The following is a 25,373-nucleotide window of genomic DNA, read 5'->3' on the forward strand; positions in this document are numbered from 1 at the left end:
GCGGCCGCCTGAGGTAGACTTCCTTCCGGTTTCGCCTCCCACCGACCCCCTCTCCTGTCCCATGCGCGTGACGCCTAGGAAACCCGCCCGTCAGCGACGGAGAGCCAATAGGAGCGCGCCGAGTTCTTTGGCGGGTAAGTGGCGCAGCGTCGACCGTTTTGAGGAGGGGGAGAGATTACGGCACTTTGGGGAAAAAGGAACGGTTAAAAGGGGCAACTTTCTTTTGTGCTGGTTTAGTGGTTTTTGGCGATTACTTTGTGCTCGTTTGTAGGGGAAAGGAAAAAGGCTAGGCTTCCTGTTCCCTCCATGTATGGCTGTGTTTGTGGAGTGTCTGGACAGGGGAATTTAGGCACAGGATAGTTATTGATCGTTATGTCCATATAGGATCAGGGGCAACGTGTGTCATGAGTGCCACTCGCTGGGGAGCAATAGCGGGAGAAGGCTCTTTCCCTCATGCCCTGAGGGCCCTCCATAGATGTCCCGTTGGTATTGTGGAAAACCAGGGGGTGGACTAGATACGTGATTGGTCTAGCAGAGTTATTGTGCTCATAAAAACACAAATTGTTTATGGAATTCACTGCCGCAAGATATGGTTGCGGTCCTTGGCTTTAAAATGAAAGTAGTTTTTTTAAAAGGATAAAAAATAAACAATGGGCAATGCTTCAGGAACAGTACACTTTTGAATACGAAATCCTGAGCCCAGATAAAAAGGTAAGCTGTTGCAAGGCATGGAAGCTGTGGATATTCCATAGAAATGGGCTGCTGGCCGACAACATGGATTTAAGGTCTTATCAGGGCTCTTATCCTCTCAAGCTGTCCGTACTGTATCAGAATATAGTTTGACAGGCTAAGCAAACTTTACTGCAATAAGTTAGTCTATCCTAAATAAAAACGTTTGCTTCTTGTTCATTTAATGGAGCTAAACTGTAATAGTTTAATGCACAAGGCACCCATTACGACCTACACAGAAATTAATTCCACAGTTTCATATTAGAAGGCAATAGTGTAGCCTTTTTTCACAGTGTTCCAGGAGTTAGTGTACTCTTTTCAAATAGCTTTACTTTCTCCCTTCTGGTGTTGTGTATGGTTCACACAGTCTGGCCTTGTGGGCTCCAAAATCCATTTTGGGGCCGCATCTGTATTATGCTAACTAAAATATCCTCAAATAGTGTGCAAGTTCTCCATAACCCTTCATCAGAGTAGGTGGTAAAATCCTCAATGGTGGGAGGAGTGAGAGAGAAAAGGGTTGGTGGGTCAAGCCATTCATGTATGTATCTAATAAGAGTACTAAGATGAAGTGTAGGAAGAGGTGACAGATTGCAAATGATTCTCTTAGTTGATATGGAGGTTTTAGGTTGCACCAAGGTCTCCTAGGAAGGAGAAACACCTAATGGCTGATTTTCCCCTCTCTGGAAATACAACAGCCAGTTGTTACTCAGTTTTGTCTCCATGCTTAGGTAAAGCACACAGGTCAATAGTTGTTGTGAACCACTTTGATGTTTTCTTTGTGAATTAGTTATATATAAATATTTTTATAAAGTTGAGAGCCAGACTATAAAGAAACTAGGCAGTCCTTGTCAAAACAGGTAGAGATTACTTTTAGATGGTGTGCTGGTTAGGCAAAAGTCAGAACAGCAAAAGAATTAAAACAAATCTGCATAAAATATATACTGTATTCAGATACAGTATTTCCCTTTCCTACTACCCTTCACCCACAGGAGGACCCACTATCATCCACACAATATGCAGAAGACAGGCACAACAGATAACACCAAACCTTGATGGGCAACCAAGAACCTATTTTCCAGCAGGAACAAGGTGGCTTCGACCTATATGGGGTTTTTACTTGTAGTACATGTCACTTGGTAAATGAATACCCCCCCCCCCCAGTTTAGCTAAATTGTTTCCTTTAAATCTTGGTTGCCCAAATGAAAGGGCTCCCTAACCCTCCAGTGAAAGTGCCAGAGAACCACTTGCAATATAATGATTTATGAAGTTTGACCAATTATACCACTGCTGTTGTAATAAGGGCTTTGATTGGTTGGCTGAACCAGGTGAGGGTAGCTAATAGTCTTAAACCCTGAGTAAGTTAGGAACTTGTCTATCACCTGCATGTGAAGACAAGTTCCTGTGGATTGAGCAGACAAGACCAATAGCGGGTCCAGCAGTCAAGAAGGCGGTTTCACAGTTGCATACTTAGACCTTGAAAATACCATTTTCTCTAACTTTAATATAGATATTACCAGTAATATAGGATCAAGTCATTGCTATTATATTATGTTATAAAACAAGAGTTGGTAATAAACAACTATTTTCCTGTGTTCCCGATAGCAATTCTCTAAATATTTGAAAAGCAGAATCTTTTCCATTACAGCATTGCATTGAAAAGAAATGTTTTATTGTGTTATCAGAATCATGTCTGAGCAGAGATTTTATCAGCTAAGCTGATTATCCTGTGTTCCAAAACACAAAATGCAACCCCTGAAATACCGCCCCTGGAATTTGGAATTCATAGAGTGGACCACCTTCAAATAAGGCTAGTTGTCCAGACTCTTTTACCTGTTATTCCTATATTTTTAAGTTATTGATTACATACAAAAATAGGTTATAAAGGATATAAAGTTTCTAGATTATAAAGTATATAAAGGTTATAATGTATAAAGCATGTTAATATAAGGTTATATGAATAATAAAATAATCATAAATATTATTTAATAATTCCCTAATATTTTCATTTTCTTGAAAATCCTATAGGTGAAAACTTTAGAGGCAAATCTGTTCCTTCAGTCAAGATAGTCATGCTTTCCCATGAAAAAGTCAGCCTACCACTATTTCTTCTGGCAACCAATCTCATCTTTGTCCTGGAATGCAAGCAGTTAACTTCTTTCTGTTCTTGGAGGTATCTATTTGGAGGCAGTAAAACACAAAACTGACCTTGTTGTTCCTGTCTGTCTCTGTTTTGAGAGACTTATGAGAAAATTAAGGTTTGACATATGTACACAGTCCATAGTTCATCATAGAGTTTTTCTCACATCCACTTGCGCCAGCAAGGTTATCACTATTTATTAACTGGACTTGATGGGGTATGTGACAGTTCTCACGTCCTTAAACCTTTGTATTTTCACAGACTAAAGAACTAGATTAAATATGTTTTCCATTTATCCTTCTGTTTCTGTTGTTTCCTATTCATTCCAATCTTTTTCATATCTTTCCGTTTACCTGCTAAGCTCTTCTATCTTTGGTGTTCACTATTATACTTCCCCCATGATGGTGACAAAAAGTTGGATTCAAATTGACTGCTGTTATACAAGTGCTTTACCTTTTGTTTAAGGCAGGGATTAGAAACTTGTCTTCCAGAGGTTGCTGAAGTACATTGGCTAATATGACTGGATCTGATGGAAGATGGAATCAAGTAACAGCTGTGGCTGCTCCCCTGCAATGTCACTTCTGGAGGGGGGAAACATGTTCATAGGGTGAGGTGGCTCGGTTTTCTGATGACACCAAATTATTTAGGGTGATAAAACAAAAAAGGATATTGAAGATTTCCCAAAAGATATCTTCAAAGTGGGGAATGGGCATTAAAATTTGAAATGTGCAAGTGAAAGCAAGTGAAGTGATGCATGTTAGGACAAATATACACTGTTGGGTTCAAAAATAGCAGTAACTGATAGCTCAATGAAAACATTGGCCCACTGTGTGGCAGCTATGAAAAGGACAATTTCCATATGGGGAATTGATAGGAAAGGAATAAAAAATAAAACTGCTAAAAATAATAAACTGCTTTTATTAAAATATATTGTGAGATTGCTCTAGGATTACAGTACAGTGGTGCCCCGCAAGACGAATGCCTCGCTAAACGAAAAACCCGCAAGACGAAAGGGTTTTCCGATTTTTTAGCGGCTTCGCAAGACGAATTTCCCTATGGGCTTGCTTCACAAGATGAAAGCCCATAGGGAAATCTCCGGGGACAGCGGGGAAGCGCAGCGCGCCTTCTCTGTTCCCGCACCTGTCCTGAAGGCTTGCGGTGGGAGGTCAGGGAACAGAGGAGAAGGCGCGCAGCGCTTCTCCTCTGTTCCCGGGGTTTGCGGTGGGAGGAGGGTTTTTCCTCCCCACCGCCAACATTCAGAACAGCATTCTGAATGTTGGCGGTGGGGAGGAAAGCCCTCCTCCCACCGCAAGCCTTCAGGACAGGTGTGGGAACAGAGGGGAAGGTGCGCAGCGCTTCTCCTCTGTTCCCGGACCTGTCTTGAAGACTTGCGGTGGGAGGAAGGTTTCCCTCCCCACCGCCAACATTCAGAAGGCTGTTCTGAAGGCTGGCGGTGGGAAGAAAAGCCCTTCTCCCCCGCCAGCCTTCAGAAGAGTTCCCCGCAGGGCTCTCCAAGCTGCGGATAGCAGCCTGCTGCCCCTATCCGCAGCTTGGAGAGCCCTGTGGGGAAGTCCTGCAGGGCCCCCCAAGCTGCGAATGTCTGCCCCGTGTGAGGGGCGCTCTGAAGAAGAGCGCCCCTCGTGTGGGGCAGCAGGCTGCTATCCGCAGTTTGGAGAGCCCTGCGGGGAAGTCCTGCAGGGCTCCCCAAGCTGCAGATGTCTGCCCCGCTTCAGAGTGCCCCGCGCGCCGGGCAGCAGGCTGCTTTCCGCAGCCTAGGCAGCCCTGCGGGAACTCTTCTGAAGGCTGGCGGCGGGAGAAGGGCTTTTCTTCCCATCGCCAGCCTTCAGAAGGCTGTTCTGAAGGCTGGCGGTGGGGAGAAAAGTCCTTCTCCCCCCCGTCAGCCTTCAGAGGAGGTCCGGGGACAGACTGTCCCCGGACCTGGTCTGAAGGCGGTCTCCCTAGGAACGCATTAATTGATTTTCAATGCATTCCTATGGGAAACCGTGCTTCGCAAGACGAAAAACTCGCAAGAAGAAAAAACTTGCGGAACGAATTAATTTCGTCTTGCGAGGCACCACTGTATACCATTCTGGTCTCTGCACCTCAAAGAAGATACTGTACAGCTATGGATATATAAGGGCAATCAAAGTGATCAAAGCATACAGCAACTCCCTTATGAGGAAAGATAACACCATTGGGGACTTTTTATGTTAGTAAAAACTGATATATATGTATGTGCATGGTGTGGAGAAAGTAGGGTAGAGAGAAGTTTTTATCCTGTTCTGTATCTGCATTATAGCAGAAGCTGAATGGTGGAAGAGTCAGGGCAGACAAAAGGAAGAATTTCACCAGGGCATAAACTATGGAATTAGCTCTCGCAATGTGATGGAACCCAGTTTGGTTGGCTTGAAAGGCAGATTCATGGAGGATAAAGCTATTGTTGGCTACAAGCCAAGATGACCGTGCTTTACCACCGTTGGAGGCAGTATGCCTTTGAATACCAGTTGATAGGAATCACAAGTGGAGAGTACTGTTGCATTTAGGCCCTGATTGTAGGCTTCCCATAGGTATCTGGCTGGATACTGTGATAACAGGAGACTGGACTAGATTAACCTTTGAGTCTGATCCATCTGGGTTCATAATTTTTTTTGTATTTTACTATCTGCCCTTTCGCTTATTCTCCCCATTTTTTTGTCCCAACTTGCTTCCTCATTTCACTCTGATTCTTTTATTTTCCTTGCACCTTTTATTCTATCTCTCTCCTATACGTAATCTGTTCACATCTTCCCTTTCCTAATATATACACAAGGCTAATTCATCAACCATGCTCAGTAGGTGGAAAGACAGTTCGATCTATACACCACATTCATATTCTTTTAGTTTTCTTTTAGCAAATTGGTTTCTTAACCTAGAGTTATGTATTTATGCATTGCACTGTGATTTTCTGACTATGCAGAACTGTTCTCTATTAATCTAGTCATAAGACTGTTAATCATACAAAGTTCTCAAAGCTTTAGTGGATTTAAGGCTACTTTATTATCCCTTTGTCCTCAATAATGCCTAATTGCTGCTGCTAATACATGCATAGTAGGATCTATGTAGGTCATTATTGAATTCCTCCCCTTGCTGAAAGAGTCAAGCTGCACAGACCTTATAAGTTGCAAGCTTTCTCACTCAGCAAGAGGAACAGCCCCCTGGTGAACAGCCCTTGTCAGATACTTCCAGCCCAGTTAAAAATTCAGAAAATAAAGATGGAAAATGTGTAGGAAGAACCACTGTTTCTCTTAATGCATCTAACTTTTTGGTATTAAACTGCAAAATCAAATATGTGCCACAATTTCTACCCACTCCATACACTTTTCCTGCCTAACTCTTAGATAGCAAATCTGATTTGTTGTTAAGGTGCAACAAGTCTCCTTATTGTCTGATGTTATAGCAGCCTAGCACAGCTACTGTTCCTAGTTTGTGGTTAGTAGTAATTGAATGGTAGCACTTTTGACTGTTTTCATGACTGCAAGTCTATGTTATGGTTGGCCTCTTATCACCAACATCACCATCACCATCATTCTTTTTGGAAGTAAACCTAAAGGCAAAACAATCCATTTGTTTTAGAAACTTATGTGCTTTGTAGAGTCACAGCTAATGCTTCATTGATCAAAATGCATAGTTCAATGTAGATAGAACCATAATCAGACATTAGCAACTGCATTTTCTTTGCTTTCATTCACTTATGACAGTGAATTTACAGATGACATGAACTATGGAAATAGTGTTTCAAGGTTGCTAAATATTTTCTTTAAAAATAAATGTCACATTGTGGTGGTCTATGGCTTTAAACAGCAAAGTTTCACATTGATTTGCGTTGCAAAATGATCCTCATTTTTACATTGTGTTTAAAATTAATTATTGGGAAAATTTATTTTGGTTTTAAGTGCAAGAAGCCTCATACAGTTCAAGGCAGGTAGAAATAACATTTTTAAAAAACATAATGTAGCCAACCGAGTCATACTCCAAGTAGACCAATTGAAATTAAAGAACTTGACTAAATTCCATTGATAAAAATGGAACTACTCTTGAGTATGCCTCAGTTGTATGCAACCCATTCATTCAACAACAGTGTTTCTACCGTTCATATCCTGTGTAAATTCATTGCTGAGATTTGACAGGTAATATGTTTATACAGTATACCACTGTCATCTCAAGTATTCACTCAAAATTTCAAACAAAGTAAGATCTAAAGACTGTGAAGATGGAATGGGGGAAATGATACTCCCAGATCTGCATTTCATATATGTTTCTTTTGATATCTTCAAATATAAACAAGTAGCAAATCTTTTGTTTGAAAAGAAAACAAGCACAAGCCATGCCTGCTTTTCCAGCGGGTCACAGCAGGATTGCGCAACGCATTGAGTACATGCCAGGGATGAAACTAATTAAGGGAAAACACTGGAGATAATGAAACTAGTCATTGTGTAATAACTGACGTTGTATTCCTGATTGTTACTAATAGTGTAATTTTGTCAGCAAGGAAGATGGCAACTATAAATTGATGAAAAGTTTTGGACAGTGGGGTACAAAGCATTCTGTGACCGGCCTGTAGTCCTTGCCTAAATTCTGCCTCTTGTGATAAGCTTATTTGAGGTAACATTGCAGGTTGCTTGATCCTCATTGCTGATCTCGGACTACATCTCTGTTTTCCTGTATCCAGAAGGAATGAACTCAAGCATTTGTTGCTTTCCTTTTAGCAGAGGCAAGGTGCTACATAAAATGCATGGAGCAGTTAGCACTCTTTCTAATCCTGTCATACCATCAACAATTAAAATCTTAAAACTAGGCATTATAATAAAAACTAATCAAGCTAGCATAATGTTTATGTTACACACATTTCCCCCCACAGACTTGCAAACATTTGGTCAGATGCTCTGCCTGTCTTGGGTTGATACATGGTCTTGGAGCCACGTCATTCACTTCTGAATGTTCACCGCAGCCACAGAATCAGAAGAAGAGGTCCCTTCATTGTTATGGGGACTGGATCCTATCTTTTCAGCTTTTGCAAGACTGTACATTAAAGACGTACAAGAAATGAAAGAATCAAAACAGGTTCCAGGTGAGTTATGAGATTGCTATGATATGTATAACATCACTGGTTTTAATGAAAAGCCTAGCATTACTGTGCTATGGACTGACAATCTGGCTCCAGATAAAAACTTTTCTCTCCCTTCTGTGTCTGAAAGAAGCTCTGAGGTTAGATAAAACAGCGAAAGAAAATGAGATAATCTGTATATTCCAAGTTCCTCAATAAATCCAATCCTTGCTTGAGTTTCCTAGCCTTGATCTGCCACCTTACCTTGCCCAGCAGGAAAAGGAATAGAATGGTGAATGCAATGTGTACCACCATCAAGAGGAGTTTCCCTTCTCTTATGGATATGCTTGAATCTGCCTCCACCCCATCCCATGTAGCATGAAGCCATTGGATTGGGGAAAGAAGAGGGGAGAAATTCAGTCCCTGGAATTATCAGTATGTCATTGGGAGGGAGTGACCCATCAGGCTTATCTCTCAAAGTGGCTATACTAGTACAACTAGCTGCAGACAGGAGGGAGAGGTCGTGATAAAGGCGCTGAGGGAGTGTCAGAAGGATCCCAACAGCCTGGATGAGCTTGCAGCCGGTGACTCGGAGCTGCGCCTCAGTCTATATCCCTAGTATCATAACCATACTCACACTGTACTTCAACCAGAGCTCTCTTCAACCGCTCTGAGCCCGGCCTTGGCTGGGGAGGGCGGGGTATAAATAAAAAATTATTATTATTATTATTATTATTATTATTATTATTATTATTCCACTAATTGTCAGCTCATCTCTCACATGATTATTACCAGGGCAGCTTGACCAGACAAACTGCCCTGGCTGGAAACAGCTATAATTTTTTACCATTATTTTTGCTTAGTCTGATCCAATTTAAGACTCATCAACTATTCCTTTATGCGAGAATGTAAGATTTTCATGGATAATAAAAAGCAACTAAAAGATCAGTCCCAAGCTACCCTGAAAGAGATAAATAGGCAATATTTGTTAAATGGAACCGGAAATCAAGACAGAGCATATTGCTTCCAAAAATGCTTAAGGGAAAAGGTGTGGTGAATTGTGATATGCAGAAACCAAAGAATTTAACAAAAGGCTATTTAGGAAATGCCTTTTCTTTTAAAAGATGTTGAATTAAAAGCCATGGCTGAATATTCCTCAGCATGTTCCTTACAGACCTTACCTACCCTCATTTATTAAAACTGACATTTCTTCTTTGCTTGGCAAACTCCAGTTTCCCTTAGTAAACTCTTCATCTGTTTCACCCTTTGGTAGTTAAAATCTCCATGCTGGTTCCTGAGACTCCTACAGCATCATTGCTCAGCCTACTGGTTGCAAAGTCTGAGAAAGTGGGGCATGGGCTTTTTAAATAAACTGAAAATAATTACTGGTACTGCCTTTAATCATTAACTGGCATGATGAATACATCTTACAACTTGTTGCTTTGTTGACATATTATAATGTTGTATTGACACTTTTGGCCAAATGTCAGAATGCCACTCCCAACCTAGTGGGGGGCAAATTTGTCACACACCCCTTTCCTAAGAAGCCTTGAGTGGTTTTTCCTGGAAGAGGCGTTAGGGAAGGTGCATGGGGCTTTCTAGCCCTATAGCAAACAGGCGGGCATTAGAATTTATAAGCCAGGCATCACCTCAGTCTATTCTCCTTCTTTACTTCGCTGAAATAAGACTATGTACCTTATGTATCAATAATGATCTCCTCCTTTCATAGGTATATTCTTTTACAACAGGCATCCAGTAAGGCAGGTGGATATTCTTGGAACTGTGGTTCTGATCAAAGAACGAGATGCCTGTTATACTTATGGAGGTAAGAAATTCTTATTCCTGCTAGCTCTTAAATTTCTCCATTCTCGTTAGCCTTTACTGCCTTCTTAAATTAAGTTTGCTTTTATATATGGTACAGCAACAACAACAACCAGCTGGAGGTTTCTGATCAGTCTGCAAGGGGAGAACCCCATGCAACCCAGTCTGGAAGAGACCAAGGTATATAAGACCAAGGTTGAGGGAAGGTCTGATTGCTTCACTAAATGGCAAAATGGGGGAACCAGATGAGAGTTGGCAGAAAGTACCCCTGGCCACTGCTGCATCCTGTAAGACGCTTTAGGAATGCCCCAAGCTGTGAAACTGTTCCTTCAGGGGGAATGTTCTCTTTCATTGACAACTTCCACAGCCTTGACCGGGACAGATGGTGGTAATGAGAGAGATAGATGGGGTTCCAAGAGCATGCTGACAATGGTATAGCCTTTTGAATGTCCCAGCGCAGAGAGTGAGATGCTAGGTGCATAATTTTCTGTTCCTGGTAAGAAATGCTGGTGTAGGTCTTAGCATGGTTGCCTGGTACGGTTCTTTGGTACAAAGAGGCTATGCTTTCCTCAGCCACCCCTCCCTTCACTGCCAACTCTTTCCAAGCTCACACCAGTGAACTTAGGAGGACTACCCTCCTTGCGTCCATGGTTGTCTTTCTCCTCATGTTCAAACTGTTCCCAGTTTCATTCTTGGGCATCTTGCCAAGCTGCCCCTCCCTGACCTTCTCTCAGCTGCAGTCAGGCTGACTTGCCCAAAATAAATTGTAACTTCCATTTGCATTTCCAGTTCAAAAGCAAGGCTCTGCCAGCTGGGGATCTAATTGGCTAGTATTGCATCAGCTGGATCACATGCTTGACTTTAGAGAGGCATGATGCACTCCTTTTTGAGAAGCAAAGCTGCATAAAGGAAGAAATGTGGATTGTTGTCTTGTTTCTGCACTGAAAAACGGGAATTTGTTTACACTTACGTAGTTAAAAGGGGCTGCTTGTTTTATACTCTCTTAAACTCCCTTAAGTAAGGCCAGTGATCCCTCAGACTGAGTATCCTGTTGCTGAAAGGACTTAGAAGTAAAATGACAAGCATGTAGGTCAATAATGCGAGAAGTCTCCCAAATGTGGCAGAGGGGCTTGGATAGAAATTACGAATGACCAGCTCCTTGTGAATATCTGGTACCAAAAGTTGACAACTCACTGTGAGGCTATCTAAGGCCTTTTCTGTCTTCATTCATCCTCCCTTTGTGATCTCGGTTCAAGCTGCAGCTAATACCAGAAGTTGTGCTGTCCCTGGTCAACAGTGTATGTATCAAATAGCAAGCATTCTTGCCCTTATATCAATTTCAGGAGACAAATGTTAGATGTTTCAGGAAAGGTCATTTACACAGCAAATGCATTTCTGCAGACGATGGTATAGAAAGGGTTGGGAGTGAGGAAGGCACTGTTAAAAATAAAAACCTGCCTCTTTATATATCTTTAAGATAGATTGCCAATAGTGTTAATCCAACATAGGGATAGGGAAGGTAGCCTGTCCAGTCTCTACAACAGTAGCCCATGGAACAGTTGTTTTCCTCTTTCCTTCACACCCCCATAACCCAGCTTAGTCCCAGAAAGTGTGTCTGTCTGTCTTTGACCCTCTTCTCCATCCTTTCACTATCCAAAGTATTCCCTCAACACCACTAGGAAAAAAATTGCTGTAGGGGAGAATTTCAGAAAATGAGCTATTCTGTGTTTTTGACTTTTGCCTAGTTTGTCAGTCACATTTAGTCTGTTGATTTGCTGCAACAGGAAATTGGCACAGGTAAAATGGATGGGAGAGCTTTGAGAAAGATTTTGCTTCTCTGGTACAAACAAAAAGGCTGTTGCTAAGCAAAAATGTTTGTGGTGTGTGTTCTATAAACTCCCACCAAACTGATTAAAATTGCTATCCTATTGTCTAGTGGATGACGGCACAGGAGTTATAAGCTGCACCTGCTGGAAAAACCCTTTGGCACAGCAGAAATCTTTGTCAGGTAACTTTCCACTTCGTATCTGCTTTCCTTTTAGCTTTTTCAGAATATATTCTATACTTTATTAGTGAGGGTTATTTTCAGGTGTTTGCACCATTTCCCTGTTCATTTTTATATTGTTTTACAGTGACTTGATAAAAGAGCAGTGCTGAGGTCCATTCATTCATAACAGATGGGTCTGTTGTTTCAGTTCAGGAGACTTGGCTTGAAAAGCCTTCTTACTGTAGTTCCCAATGCAACTTTTCCATTTTGTTTAAAGTGATGTTTTCCAATTAGAGCTAAATTAAAGGTTTCCGATAGGAGCTAAATGATCTGAGATCTGTTAGCTTGTTGAATTCAAGATAGCCTCTTAACATTTTGCATATATTTTGATTTGCAGAGATACTATTTTCTCTTACACATCTTATATCCTGTTCTGAACAGTTTATTTTAAAAATGTGAATGTCTCATGTTTCCCATGTTTCAGTGCAGATGACTTTTTCTTCTTACCCACAGATACCTGCCACATAACATAGCCAGACTTCTGTTCCTTCCTCTTTGCTTCCCACCTCCCTATTTCAGTGGATTGAAGAGTAAACAGGCCACAATTAAAAAAAAAATGCACTAGGATATAATCAGCTAGAGACTTCATCTTAGGAATCAGCTGTTTTTAACTCAGTTGCTGGCCTTTGTTTGTTTTATTCTTGGTTCACTCCCTACTGTCAATTATACAGTCATTACTACTGCATAATTAAAAATAGGCAGTAGTATATTGCTTTCAGGGTGCAGAGAATAATGTTAAATAAATGTTCCAGGCCTTTTGTGGTCTATTGATTCTCTAAAAGTAGCTGGAGAAAAGCTTTATTAATAATATAGTTGAGGTCAGATTGTCAACACTAAATTCAAATGATAACTAAGAACTCTGAAACCTGAAGCTCTGCTCAATTCTTGACGCATCTTAAAGACAGACAAGCTCATTATGGCATAATTAAATAATTTTTAAGGTGCCACAAGACTCTTAGTTGTGTTTGATGTCACAGTTGAACATGGCTATCTGTCTCGAAAAAGCTACTCAGTTATGCCAGGAAAAACTGATAATATTTAATGAAGAAGTCTTTTCTGTATTGGCTTAGCTCTAAACTATAAGAAGAATTCAAGTCCTGAAAAGGAACACAGAATATTTAATAGCCTGCTTTTTCTGAGAATTTGTTCACAGCAGACAACTTTTCCAGATGGCTGCAATTAAAGTTTATGCTGCCCTGGATCAAAAACTTACTGGTAGCCAATAAACTTGAAGTTCTGTCAAAGTGCATTTGTATCTTGGCAGGCTCAAAGAGGCAGCTTTTGTTTTACTTCTAATGATATTAAGTTTCCTTTTTATTAAGAGTGAGGTTTGCTGGTGAGGTTTGCTTTTTATTTTGAACTTGGGTTTACTTTTTATTCAATTTTGAACTTCAGAAGATTAGCACTGTTTATCTGTTGTAGGCTAAGCCACAGTCTGATGGCACTTTAAAAATTAAGTGTTTTGTGGCATGAGCAAAGTTATATTCATCAGGTGCATTTAATGTTTAAGGACAGTATTGGATATTAAATATACATGGTTTCTCTGTGAGGAAGGAGATACATTATTACAGCTAGTAAAATTAAAAGGAACATTTCCTGCATTCATCTGTCAGCTGCAGTGAACAAGATAGATTTGAAAATACTGCCAGCTATATTAAATACTTATTATTCATATTGCATACATGCATTTGGTAGAAATACTCCAGTTTTGGAACACACCATCACAGCAAACATAACACACGTTTGTACTTTTAAAAGAGGTTAACATTTCAGGAAGCAAGCCTGACAAAAATACTGCTTTCTACTTTTATTTGAATAATGAATATATATATTAATCATGTCTCATTCTATTGAGTCATAGTCTTAGTCAAGAGGAGCTTTCCCCAGCCTGGTGCCTTCCAGGTATTGTTGGACTACAACTCCCATCAGCCCCAGTCAGCATGGCCAGAATTAAGGAATCATTGAAGTTGTAGTCCCAACAACATTTAGAGGGCACCAGGTTTGGGAAGGCTGGTCAAGCAGAATTTCAGTGTTTCCTTTTATTTTTCCCCATCTCTCCAATGCTGTGTTTTCTTCCATTAATTGTGCTGTTTAATGTTATATCTACACAACTAATTTTTTGGAAGATGGCAGTTTCTAAGGGGAGAAGACAGTGTGTGTTGGCAGCTGTAATGCTGCCTATGAAGTGGTCTTTTAACATACATGGTATATTGGATGACATCCGTCATGATATTTGGGAAAATCTACTTTGCTTTTCCATTCCAAATGTAGTGAATGTTTCTTTCCCCACAGATTTTAGACCTCATCCTAGTACCTCAAGTGGCCTGGATCTAGCTGAACAAATAAGAAAGCTCGAAGTAGCAGTTTGCCAAAAAACGAGACTGGAAATTGGTGATACTGTCAGAGTCCGTGGTTGCATTCAGATCTTCAGACAGCAGCGAGAAATCAAGGCCTCCATGTACTGTGAGTAGTTACTCATTCAGCAGTATGCATTTTTATCCTGACCTTTAAAACTCCCATAATTGTAACCTGTGTCACTTACAGTTTATTTAAGCTGCGCCCAGGCTTTTTTCCTGTCGCATCAAGGCCACTTTGTGTCTCTGATTCATACGCCTTGTTGAGAGCTGCTGTGTATGACTCTGTGCAGCATATGGATGTTGTGTTTTATAAAGCTGGGCTTCTCAGCTTGCTAAAAGCCATCCTCCAAACCTAGTTCCAGACACTCAAATGCAGAAGTAGTTCGGCCTCTCCCTGTCCTTCTATAGAACAACAAACCTGCTAAATCCAGCTCCGAGGTCTTCTGTCAGTTCCCCTCACTGTGAGAAGTGAAGTTAAAGGGAACCAGGCAGATTGCCTTCTCAGTAGTTGCCCCTGCCCTGTGGAACACCCTTCCGTCAGATGTCAAAGAGAGAAACAATCATATGGCTTTTCATAGACATCTGAAGGCAAGCAATGTTTAATGTTTTGTTGTGTTCCTTTATATTTTGTTGGAAGCTGCCCAGAGTTACTGGGGCAACCCAGACAGATGGGATGGATACAAGAAATAAATTATTATTATTATTATTATTATTATTATTATTATTATTAACATCAGATAAAACAACCATTATCTTGGAAGGTGGGCTGTAAATAACAAATAAATAAATGAAATGCAACTAGCGGCTCACGTTTGAATCTGTTTGCCTTTTTTGTGCCTTCCTTATTTCTTTTCAGATAAAGTTGATGACCCTATGTGTGAAGTTCTGATTTCAAGGATGCTGGAACTCCCCAATCTATACAGAGATATTTATGATCAGCCATTCCAGTTGCAAGAAGAGGAGGCACAAAGGTCAGTGAGAGCTCTAGTTAGGAGATGCTGGTGATTCAGGAGTGTAGGCTTTGCATCAAGAGTAGGATATAAAACAGAGTTACTGGTTTTCTATGAAAACTGAATTTGTATGGTGGGGCAAGTACAAAGGCAGGAACAAAAAGAAGACGGAAGGACGATACGTCTAGAATAGGTAGAGCCATAGAATGAGACAGCCAGATTCATGTATGGAAGAATCCCCCACTTATGTGGGGATTCCGTTCTAAGCTGCCATGTGCGTCACTGGGATGCGCACAAGTAGGGCTTGCACCATTCCGTCCCTGCCCACTTTCAGCATTGTTGTCAGTGTGTGTGTTAGCAGGAGTGCCCGTACTAATCGCACACAAGTGGAGAGATTGCTGTAGTAACCCTAGTGTCACACCACAGCACAGGATAGATGCCACACAGTAAGATCTAGTGCAAACGCCACTCCAAACACTTGCACAGTGATCATGCACACATGTCATCCAAATCGTAAAGCTTTGTGTGGATCATAGAAGCCAGTTACATTTCTGATTTCTGTGAAATTTCTCCTAAACCAGCTCATAAGTCTGGGTTATTGTAGGCTTGATCTTATAGTGACAGTGTGTTCAGCACTGCTGAAGATTTAGTTGGGTGCCATTTAAACTAGTTAAGTATCTAGTTGTAGGAGGCCTTTTAATTTGGTTAATATTTTCGCTCTCCATTTTAAATTTATTTTCTGCTGATAGCCAAGGTGCAGAGTACATGTTGGGCTCCATCACTGAACTGAGCACAAAACTAAGAGACTTCCTATTGAAGAACAAGATCCAGAGTTTCTATCAGCAGGAGCTGGAAACTGTGGAGGCTTTAGTATCCCTGGTCAAGGAGGATGGACCAAGAACTGCTGAGCAAGTGAGTAAAGGTGGCTTTGTAGGGAGCTGACTGCATTTGCGGGGTAGCTTAGGTCAATCAAGAATATTTAATGATAATATTAAACTAAACACTGGACTGTGTAATAGCTGCTACTTTGAGAAAACAAAACCTCCTGCAGTTAATGGCATGGTAGCCTAATAGTATGTTAGTTTGTGTACTGTTTTTGATGGTAATAAAAGTAAGACAGATCAAAACGAAAAAGCTATAAACCAAACTAAAGTTTGAGACTTGCCACTGCTTTTAACTTACTACTTTCATAACTGTGTAGGTAGCTATAATGGAGCTTGGGAGGTCTCTTGAAGATAATGGATCAGTTGAGTGACAGGACTGGATGGTTCTGAACTTAATCAAGGGTAAGATAAATGAGGCCCAACATATTAAAAAGGTTGGCCCTTCTGTAGAAAATTATAAAGAGTATGCTGACATCTGCTATGTATTACACTTTCTACTTGTTAGACATTTCAGCCTGTTCAGAGCAAACTGGGTCTGGAGTTTTTTTTTAGGAGATTCCAAGTCCCAAACTCTAATTGGAATCAGAGTTATACATAAAGCAAGTGCTTGTTTGAGATTTGGACAGTTTTTCAATAGCAAAACATTTCTGTCTGTCTCTGTGCTTCTGGTTAAATAGGAATTTGTTTATAAAAGATTCTTAGCATGCAGAGAATAGGGTAATGAGCCAGATGCCCACCTGGTGCAAATTTGCACAACTTCAGTGCTTATAAAGTTATGTATAGCTACATTAGCTGAGAATTTGAGCTGAATATATATATAATTTTAAAATCCTTTCTTTAGCATTACAATTAAAACTGAATGTCAGTATGAAAATCTGTCTCTCTTTAACTTCAGCCTTTGCCTCCCCCCCCCCACTTTCAGTACAATGGAAATTGAGGTGATTTCCCCCCCTAGCTTCCCTTTTGTGTTTAGCTATGTATTTAGTTAAGGATGTGCTTTAAATTCCCAGCACTATAGGAGGATATTTTAATCCTTCCAAAACTGTACAGTAACAACAAACCTACCTCCCATTCATAGTGGGTTCTGTGGCCTCCTTCCTGGTGGTTGCTTCCTGGCAACCACCTGTTTTCATAAAAGTAACGCTTGTCATTGAATTTTAATAAAGCAATAGGCCTGGGTTTGAACAAGAACCCTGCTGTTCTGTGGCAAAGGAATATAATACAAAAAGTGCCAAACAGCAGAGAAAGAATTGGCTTCTCAAGCCAGCTGCCATAATAAGCAATTCTGGTAAAAGCTGAAGGCTATTCCAAATTATTCTGCTCAGTAGGCTCTGGGTTACTATGGTCACACAAGGCAATTCCATTGCTTCAGCTGCATCCAGTCCCCTTCGACTTCCCCCAACTCAGTATATGAAGTAATCATAACAGAGTTAGTAATAATCTATGTCTCCACCCTCCAAATCCATACCGATTTGTGAACATTTACCTTCATTTTATGTTTGTCTTCAACATAGTGGTTGTGTACTTCTTATCTACAGGACAGAACTTCAGTGTATTCATAAATATTTATCTGCACCCCCTGGGATGCTGCAGGCTTGGATGCTTGGAAAAATAGCTCCAGCTTGAAGACGTTTTCAGTTCTGTCATTTCCTGAAGTGTATGTCTTTTTTAGTTCTGTCATTTCCTGAATAGAAGTGCATAACCACTTTCTTACCATATTCTATGTGCAATTTCCTGAGATGAGCAGCAGTGGCATTCTGCAGAGTTTTGTTATGTATTTCCATTCTACTCGGTATCAAATTGCTAGCTGCAGCATATCTTCTGACTTTATCATCTGTAATTTTGACCTTTTCAAATCTGTAATTTTGACCTTTCACTTTATGTATTCCCTATTATGTTTGTAATTTCAAAGACTGCATGGACACACACTTAGCATGAAGTCTTTTCATGTTTTTGCCCGTTATCCTGTGCTCAGATATTTCTACAGTCATTACATTTTTTATTACTATTTTTCTTTTGTCAATGGGACCCTGAATTACCCCAAGCCTTAAGTTGGGGACCGTCTCAAACAAAATACATTTTAACCTGTGTTCCAGTATATATGCACTTATCTTGATTTTTTAAAAAAATTAACTACAGAGTACTGTACATGCTTCTAAGTAAACAAGCATAGAATCACACTATTAGATTTCCCCCTCTACGTTTGTCAAGAGGCATAAAGTGGTACAACACATTGCTAGTGAATAGAATAAGGCTACAGAGGAAGGACCAAATGAAAACTTTAAATTCTGATAATCATTAGGTCAGGTAATAGTCTACATAGTTTCTTCTTTGAGTTTCTGGAATTGGTCTGTTTCTGTCCTCTAAAAACTTTATTCATGTAGAGGCAGAACTTCTGTCTTTGCCTTGATCTCTTTCATCCTCTGAACTGCATTTGTTGCTGATTGTCTACCTCTTTCAGCCTCTTTGTTACTCCTTAGATAAGCTTCATGTACCTGAAATAGACTAAGCTGGACTCCTGTTGAGTTTCAAATCCAGCAGACTGGAGTCACACTAATACAGCAGATTTATCCCTATTTTTTGCATGTCTACTTTCTTTATATAGTATCAGCTGGGAGACAGCATGCACTCTTGCATGCTAGCACTAACTCACATTAAAGCAGATTTATGGGGGGTGGGGGCAAGAAGAAATGCTTCACAACTCCTGGCACTTTCCAGTATGTCCCAGCAGTACCCAGCTTCAAAGCTAAGCAAACTTAACCAACTAATTATTTGCTGCACAATTTCTCAGATTTTCAACACATATATCAAAATGATTTGACCAAAATATTTTGTAAGTAATGTGTTGCACTTGTAAAGCCTATTGTGTGACCCATTGCACAGGCAAGGAGGGTATTTGTTTTGTGTTTTGTTAACATGGCTTTCTCTCTGGTTAATACACATTTGGAATTCTGTAACTATTTTTAATTAGCCACCTTTTAAGAAATGAATTAAAAATTCAGAGGTCAGAGGAGGTTTTCGTTTGTTGTTGTTTTTTGTTTTTTTAAAAGGAAAAACCATTGAATAAGCCCGAGTCATTTTATTGTCAAGAAAAGATGAATGAAGTGAAGGTTTGGCTTAACTGCAATCTTAAATGCAATCTTCAAATGTTTAGAAAAGCAATTATTCTGTACTGCCACAGATGAGGAAGTGAGCTTTAAATCACAGGAAAGCAGGCTATAGAATAGAATAGAGAAACTTCCTTGCTAAGCAAGCAGATGGGCATTGTATTGAGTTGCTTGGAGAAGCTGCAGAATCCTGTTCATAGAAAGAATTAGAAGTGCTTGTCAACAAACAGGGGAATAAACTGGTATTTCTCTTACAGGCTGATTGCTCAGGAGTTTCCATGCTCATCAACATTAATTTTGAAGATTAGCAATGCACATCTGAGCTTTCAACTCTGCATTCTGGCACTTAGTTGCACCAGAGGGGAATAGATGTAGTGTCATAAAGCAAATTGCACTGAAGATAAATGGGTCCCCAAAGATCCTGGACCATTCTAGTGAAGGGAAAGAGCAGTGATAAAGGTAGTAGAGCTTTGGAGAATCTGAGGAGGAGTGACTGTTGGTAATAAAGTTTATGTAACACATGCATCAGGTTTTCCCTCATGATGGAACCCCGTGGCACTTAATGTGTGCATTACTTTTATTGGCCTTATGAACATTTATGGTTAAGAATTTCAATGATCCCTGATCAAAAGCCACAGCCCACAAACGATGTGAAGAGCAAAAGATAGGATTTGTGAACAATCTGTGCTGAAAAGAATTTAGAGCAGCAGCAGATGCTTCTGTACAAGGTAGGAAATGGCAAAGGTTCACAAGCCATCCCTGTGCCTCTAAAGCAAAATGCAGTATTAGAGGAAACAAGTTGGACTCCTGCACCTAGGGAGGGGGAGGAGGTATGTTGCAAAATTTGGTCTTCCCAGCAAGTAAACTCATCATGCACTATAGTTTGGTCCAAAGTATCTTCCTGGATTTTATGCAGAGTACAATAGAGTTTCACTTTAAAGATGAAAAAAAATGAAACAGAAAACACCTCTATGGCCATAGATAGGCTTCCTTTGTTTTACAATTTCTTTTGTATATGACCTATCTGAATTTCCTACACCCATCCTTGCTGCAGGTTTACTTCCTGATGCTTTTCCCCTGATCAGATCTCTTTGTAGATCACCGCATATAACAAAGAGGGATGGAAGGGATATAGACTATTCTGAGATCTTTAGTTAATTGTAAGTAAACATAAAGGAGGACAGACTCCCTTTATATAAGATATATTTGGAGTCCAGAGGCACACCCTCCCCATATCTGAAGCAGGATACTCCAAACTCAACATATTGGTAGACTTAACAAAATAGGAAAACTTAATCTATGGTCATCCAAATCATAGTGCTTTGGGCTGAGGTGCAAGCAAGCACAGGAGTGCCAGTGCTGCCTGTAAGGCAAGGAGTAAGGTTAATAAAACATAGGTTTTCTTCGGTAGCTCATTGCTTGTACTTTTCAAGCTGACATCCATTTCTTCTGCTTTTTCTGTCAGTTTTAAGAAGTTTGCCATTAGCAATTCTCTTTCAGGAGCTATCCAAGCTGAGCCTTCTGTCAGCTCACACAGAGTGTGTTCTTAATTAGGCCTTATCTCCAGACAGGATTGATGCTCTAGACCAAAACAAGTAATTATCAGACTCTGCTCCTTCCACTTGCAGATCCTTTAGTTCATTTCCCTTTCCTTATTAAAAATGGATCGGTGTGTCATGAGGTAATTACTTTGGCAGCAGTTCTTTTCAGTAGCTGAGAGTAAGGTTTGTTTCAGCCATTTTAATCTCAACAGTTTTCTGCTGCAGTTTGAAGGAAAGGACTTCTCTTTTATTCCTTGTGCAGAACCAAATAACCTAAAAGTGCATTTGACTTCCATGCTTCTCCTTCCCCCTTTATCCAAATATGCCTCTCTTTTTTGTCTTTTTCCTGTTCAGACAGATTTCAAAGCTGGTCCCTGCTCCAAACTGATTAGAGACTCCTTCACGGAAGCAATAAAGATGTTGCAAAAAAAGGGAGTTCTTTTCCAGAAATCAAAAAATCCCACGGATATGTATTTTGTAAGTATCTCTTTATATGAATGGTGGTCTGTAGATAAAGCATGTCCTGTCACATTTATATAAGCTTAATATGTGAAGCATGCCCCTAGCATGCTAACTCTACATACAAATGGGCTGGTCTGTTATGGCAAATGGGGCACTGCCCCACCAAACTCAGCGTCCCCTCAGCCAGACCCATCTGTCAGCCTTCTTACTTTGACATCCAGTCTGAGGATGCTGTTGGCTGTCACCTTTCTGACTTTTTTAGTCTCAGAGTTGTCTTTATAGAACTCAGCACGGAAAAGGATGAGGACAAATCTATAATTGATTGGATCTGCCTGTCATTGGCTCTAGATCTGCTCACTGTTGACCTTCCTGTATATTACCTTACCAGTTCCAATGGGCATCAGCCACCACTTCAAATGGGCCAGTGATAGGTATTTTACGATGGTCAGATGCAGGCGGAATGCTTCTTTACATAAGAATATAAGAGCCCTGCTGGATCAGGCCAAAGGTCCATCTAGTCCAGCATCCTGTTTTCATATTGGCCAACCAGATGCTTATGGGAAGCGCATAATCAGGACCTGAGTGCAGTAGTGCTTTTCCCATGTGTTTTCTGGAAGCTGAGATTAAATCCAGACACAGGGTGGAATTCAATGTTGTGCTCTTTCAATCATTCCACATACACAAACATTCTAGCTGAACAGAACAATACCCCCTCCCACTGTGTGCTGTTCTGTGGGTTTTCCTGACACCCCCCCCAAGCCAGTTTCAGGGGAAGCCCTCTTGTATAAGTGGAAGTTCTTGCACAGGGCTTCCACTGACAGGGCTGGTTAGGTGACTCCCACTCACAGACTATCCAATAGCCCTGAAATGTTTCTTTCTGTTATGAAAATGCAGTGGTCTCTAATTGTAGGCCAGGCTCTCATCTTTGATACATAAATGTACATTGCTTTGATTTTAAGAATCACTGCTGCATCCTCTAGGTGACTGAGCAAGATAAGGAATTGCACAAAGTGACCCTTGAAGTCCTCAGAGCTGATTGTAAGAGGCCAAAATGTAAGTATGAACAGTTAGATAACCACAAACCTGTACAAGTAAGGAATAATTGTATTTGAGTAAGAAAATTTAATAACAATAAATTATTATTATTACTACCACAGTTTGGGCACTTTGGGGCCCAAAGGCTAGCAGCATGCCAGTACAATACAATCAATCAAACAGAAGAAAATCACAACATAGGACAAGGAGAAAACCTTCCCACACTAGAGAATTCAAGTGTGCTCTCAAAAACCCTGTATTCCCTTATGGGAAGAAACCTGAACAAAGAAATACTAAAGGAGATTAATCCACCTAGAATAATTAAGGGTCTCTCATCACCACCACCATCCCATTCTAACTATTCTGAAACATACCCAGTTAGATATGTATTTGCAAAATAACTACCACAGGAAAGTGGAACTGACTACTGTTGGTTCCAGCACAGAATGGATAACTTGTAATGTTCTAATCCCCCTTCCTGGTTTCTGTAATGAAATAAGATTCATGCTTTTGGTTCATGCCAGTTCTCATTCAGCATAGTGAACCTTTTGGAAACAATCTGCCAGTTTTGTGGAAATACCTTCAGGTATCGCACCTGCAGAAAGAAATATGGCATTGGCGATGGTGGTGGTGTGTTTCTGAGCCAGCACCTGGGCAAGTTATCTCAAAGCTTTTATCCAAAGTCTGCCACCTGCCCATGGCGGCAGCTTCACTCTTGCTACTGAAATCCAGTCTCCCATCTATATGAATAATAGAACAATTGCCCACCCATTTACCAATTCACTTCTGCTTTACATCTGTAGATGCTGAAAAGGGCTGCCATCTCAATTACATCCTCAATTGTATTCAGCAGCGCTACAGCCCTTTTGTTTCCAAAGATGTGATCCATTGTCTACTGGACTGGATGGAGACCAACAGTGACGTGGTCACTACCATGGAAGGATACTATACTGTCTTTTAAGACGAGATACTGTGGACTTCTAGAGCCAAACTGTATACAGTGGGCATGAGTCGTAAGAATACTTCAATGCCAAAAACTTGGCTGGAATTCTTAGAAGATGCTGTATCATAAAATTCCTATTCATTTAGTTTCTCTCATGTTTCAGAAGTGCTCAGTCTGCCTCTGGTATTCCAGGTACTAAACACAGGGACCTCTTTAAACAGTTATGTTGTGAATGCCCTCTTGTGGCTGGATGGAAGACAAAACAAACTTTGCATTCACACCTTATAGTCTAATAAACAGGAGCTGCCTAAAAAGGTGAGCAGTCTGAATTGAAGGAAATACTTGAGAAACAGGCATCAGAATAAATTAACCGTACCCTTCTCTCCAATAATACCCTTCCACACTCCTAGTCTGATATATATAATTTGTGGTACATTGATTTAGGTCATCTCTTGAGATACAACAAGTGATGTGGATTCTGAATCCTTGTTTTAATCAGATTTGTTACTACTCCCAGTTTACTTTTAACCTGGATTCCATGATTATCTCAATAATTACTAAAGGCTATTCAGGGTGGTATCTGCAGGATGCCCTCCTGCAGAACACAGCAGTTGGTTGCATAAGTCGTGGACGAGGTGATCTTTTAACAATCTGACAGTGCACTGGCATTAAAAATCAAAGCAGTTTTTCCTTCCATAATATTGAAATGTGCACATGCATCCATGCCTCTTGCAAACTGAGTCAGGTATTAAATATTACTCATTAGTAGATGAATGGAGTGACAATCTTGTTTCCTCAAGACTGAAGGAGGGAAGATTCCAGAGGCACTTCTACTTCCATTTGAGCACTATTTCTGGAACTGTCACAGAGAAGAATTATACCTGACTGCAGTGAGTTACAGAAATTATATATACGTATATTATATCTTGGCTATGCATGTTGTAACTTTGTTTTATATTATTCTAAATCGCCATAAAACTACTCAACAGTAAAGTATTCCTTGGCCCCAGTAAGACTACATTCATTTTTAAAATAAAGATACTTTGTTGAAAACAGACCCTAGGCCCTGTCTTTCTTCCTTCCTTATTCCATAATGCTGTTGGAATGTCTCTTGATCTACAAATGCCCTTGTTTAGCGCATGCATCCTTTTGGCAGGCGTCCCGCAGATAAGAGCCCTTTTCCAAGTGGTACTGTCTGGCAAGAGTCTCTCATTTGCTCTGGTGTGCTGTGGTTTTGGCATAAGAAGTCTTTGTGTGTCACTCCAGCTACCACATAGACTGCTTTATAAATGCATAACTGTCACGTCCACAAATGTGAAGCAAATTCAGATCTGCTGCCAGATACATCACCAAGGAGGGGGGGAAAGGGGGGGGCTTTTGTATAAAATTTGAATTTGGTAACTTAGATGTATAGGTGAAAGTCTATAAATAATTACTGTATTTAAACAGAAATATTGCAATTTGCCTAAAATTTAGAAATAATTACTATATTAGGGAAAAAGAACAGCTGACTTGTATGCCTGCTGACCATGTGCTGCTAACTGTGAATTGGCAACTTCAAGGCAACTTGTAAATGAAGGAGGGGGAGGCACAAAATCAGATGAGGGTGGAAAGAATCCCAGCTTAAAACAAGATCTTGTTTCTTCCTTCCAGCTCCCAAACCCCAGGACTGTTGTACCCAAACCCCAGGGTGTCAACCCCCTGGACTCTAATTGGGTGCCAAATCGCCAGGGTGAAAGCCATCCTTGCATGGTAGAACTGCCACCATACCCCTGTTGGTCCCCCAACCTGGGCCAGGGGAAACTTAAGCTGTTTCTGGACTTCTTTGGAATTCACAAAGACAGGAGTCAACCTACTTTTCTGCCTTTTGAACCCCAAGACTACAAATTACTTAGCAGGGGATTTTTTTTGCTGTAAAATTTTTAAAATCTGCCCTATCCTCTTACCCACATTATCTTGATGCCAGGAGAAATGTCTTTTTACATTTTAGTTAGCAATGGTTATGTTTTCTTGATGCCCTATATTTTAAAGTGTCCTTCCAGGGGAACAAATGGGAGTCTTGTGGAATGAAATAGATGTATTATCTCATGGCTCCACTAACATAATATCCATAGAGTAGACCTCAAATCTCCTAGCTCAGAACTTCCAAGTTCTGATTTGTTCGTCTTGTACTATTGTCTCAGGAAGCATGGCAGAACGGGACCTGCTAGTTTGTGTCTAGCCACAGTGTGGTGCTGTTGAAGCAAACTTGAGCATGAGCTGGAACTTGCAACTGTG

At 40.5% G+C, this 25,373-nt stretch overlaps 1 protein-coding gene across 5 annotated transcripts; it reads left to right on the forward strand.

Annotated features, from left to right (window-relative positions):
* The first annotated feature begins 12 nt into the window (after positions 1-12).
* On the forward strand, positions 13-24,153 carry STN1 (STN1 subunit of CST complex). Of its 5 annotated transcripts, XM_083741610.1 has the most exons (12): positions 141-1,457; positions 2,412-2,536; positions 2,755-2,899; positions 7,764-7,973; positions 9,679-9,774; positions 11,707-11,778; positions 14,110-14,280; positions 15,031-15,145; positions 15,874-16,036; positions 21,011-21,133; positions 22,099-22,171; positions 22,957-24,153. In XM_083741610.1, the coding sequence occupies exons 4-12, from the start codon at positions 7,841-7,843 to the stop codon at positions 23,112-23,114; spliced, it is 1,104 nt and encodes a 367-aa protein (XP_083597736.1). In that variant the 5' UTR covers positions 141-1,457; positions 2,412-2,536; positions 2,755-2,899; positions 7,764-7,840; the 3' UTR covers positions 23,115-24,153. The 5 variants fall into 5 exon arrangements, with proteins under 5 accessions (XP_083597738.1, XP_083597740.1, XP_083597739.1 ...); XM_083741612.1 differs by lacking the exons at positions 141-1,457; positions 2,755-2,899 and adding an exon at positions 13-134; XM_083741613.1 differs by lacking the exon at positions 2,755-2,899 and having other exon boundaries at positions 133-236.
* Positions 24,154-25,373: the final 1,220 nt, after the last annotated feature.

The sequence above is a fragment of the Podarcis gaigeae genome (assembly GCF_964106915.1).
Source record: "Podarcis gaigeae genome assembly, chromosome: 5".
NCBI classification, from domain to species: domain Eukaryota; kingdom Metazoa; phylum Chordata; class Lepidosauria; order Squamata; family Lacertidae; genus Podarcis; species Podarcis gaigeae.

What these genes read in the sequence shown, in the direction of transcription:
- STN1 (XM_083741612.1), top strand. Translation starts at nt 7,841, where the DNA reads ATGTTCACCGCAGCCACAGAATCAGAAGAAGAGGTCCCTTCATTGTTA. An exon ending in TGCCTGTTATACTTATGGAG is followed by an intron (nt 9,775 to 11,706) that starts GTAAGAAATTCT and finishes CCTATTGTCTAG; the next exon opens with TGGATGACGGCACAGGAGTT. An exon ending in CAAGAAGAGGAGGCACAAAG is followed by an intron (nt 15,146 to 15,873) that starts GTCAGTGAGAGC and finishes TTCTGCTGATAG; the next exon opens with CCAAGGTGCAGAGTACATGT.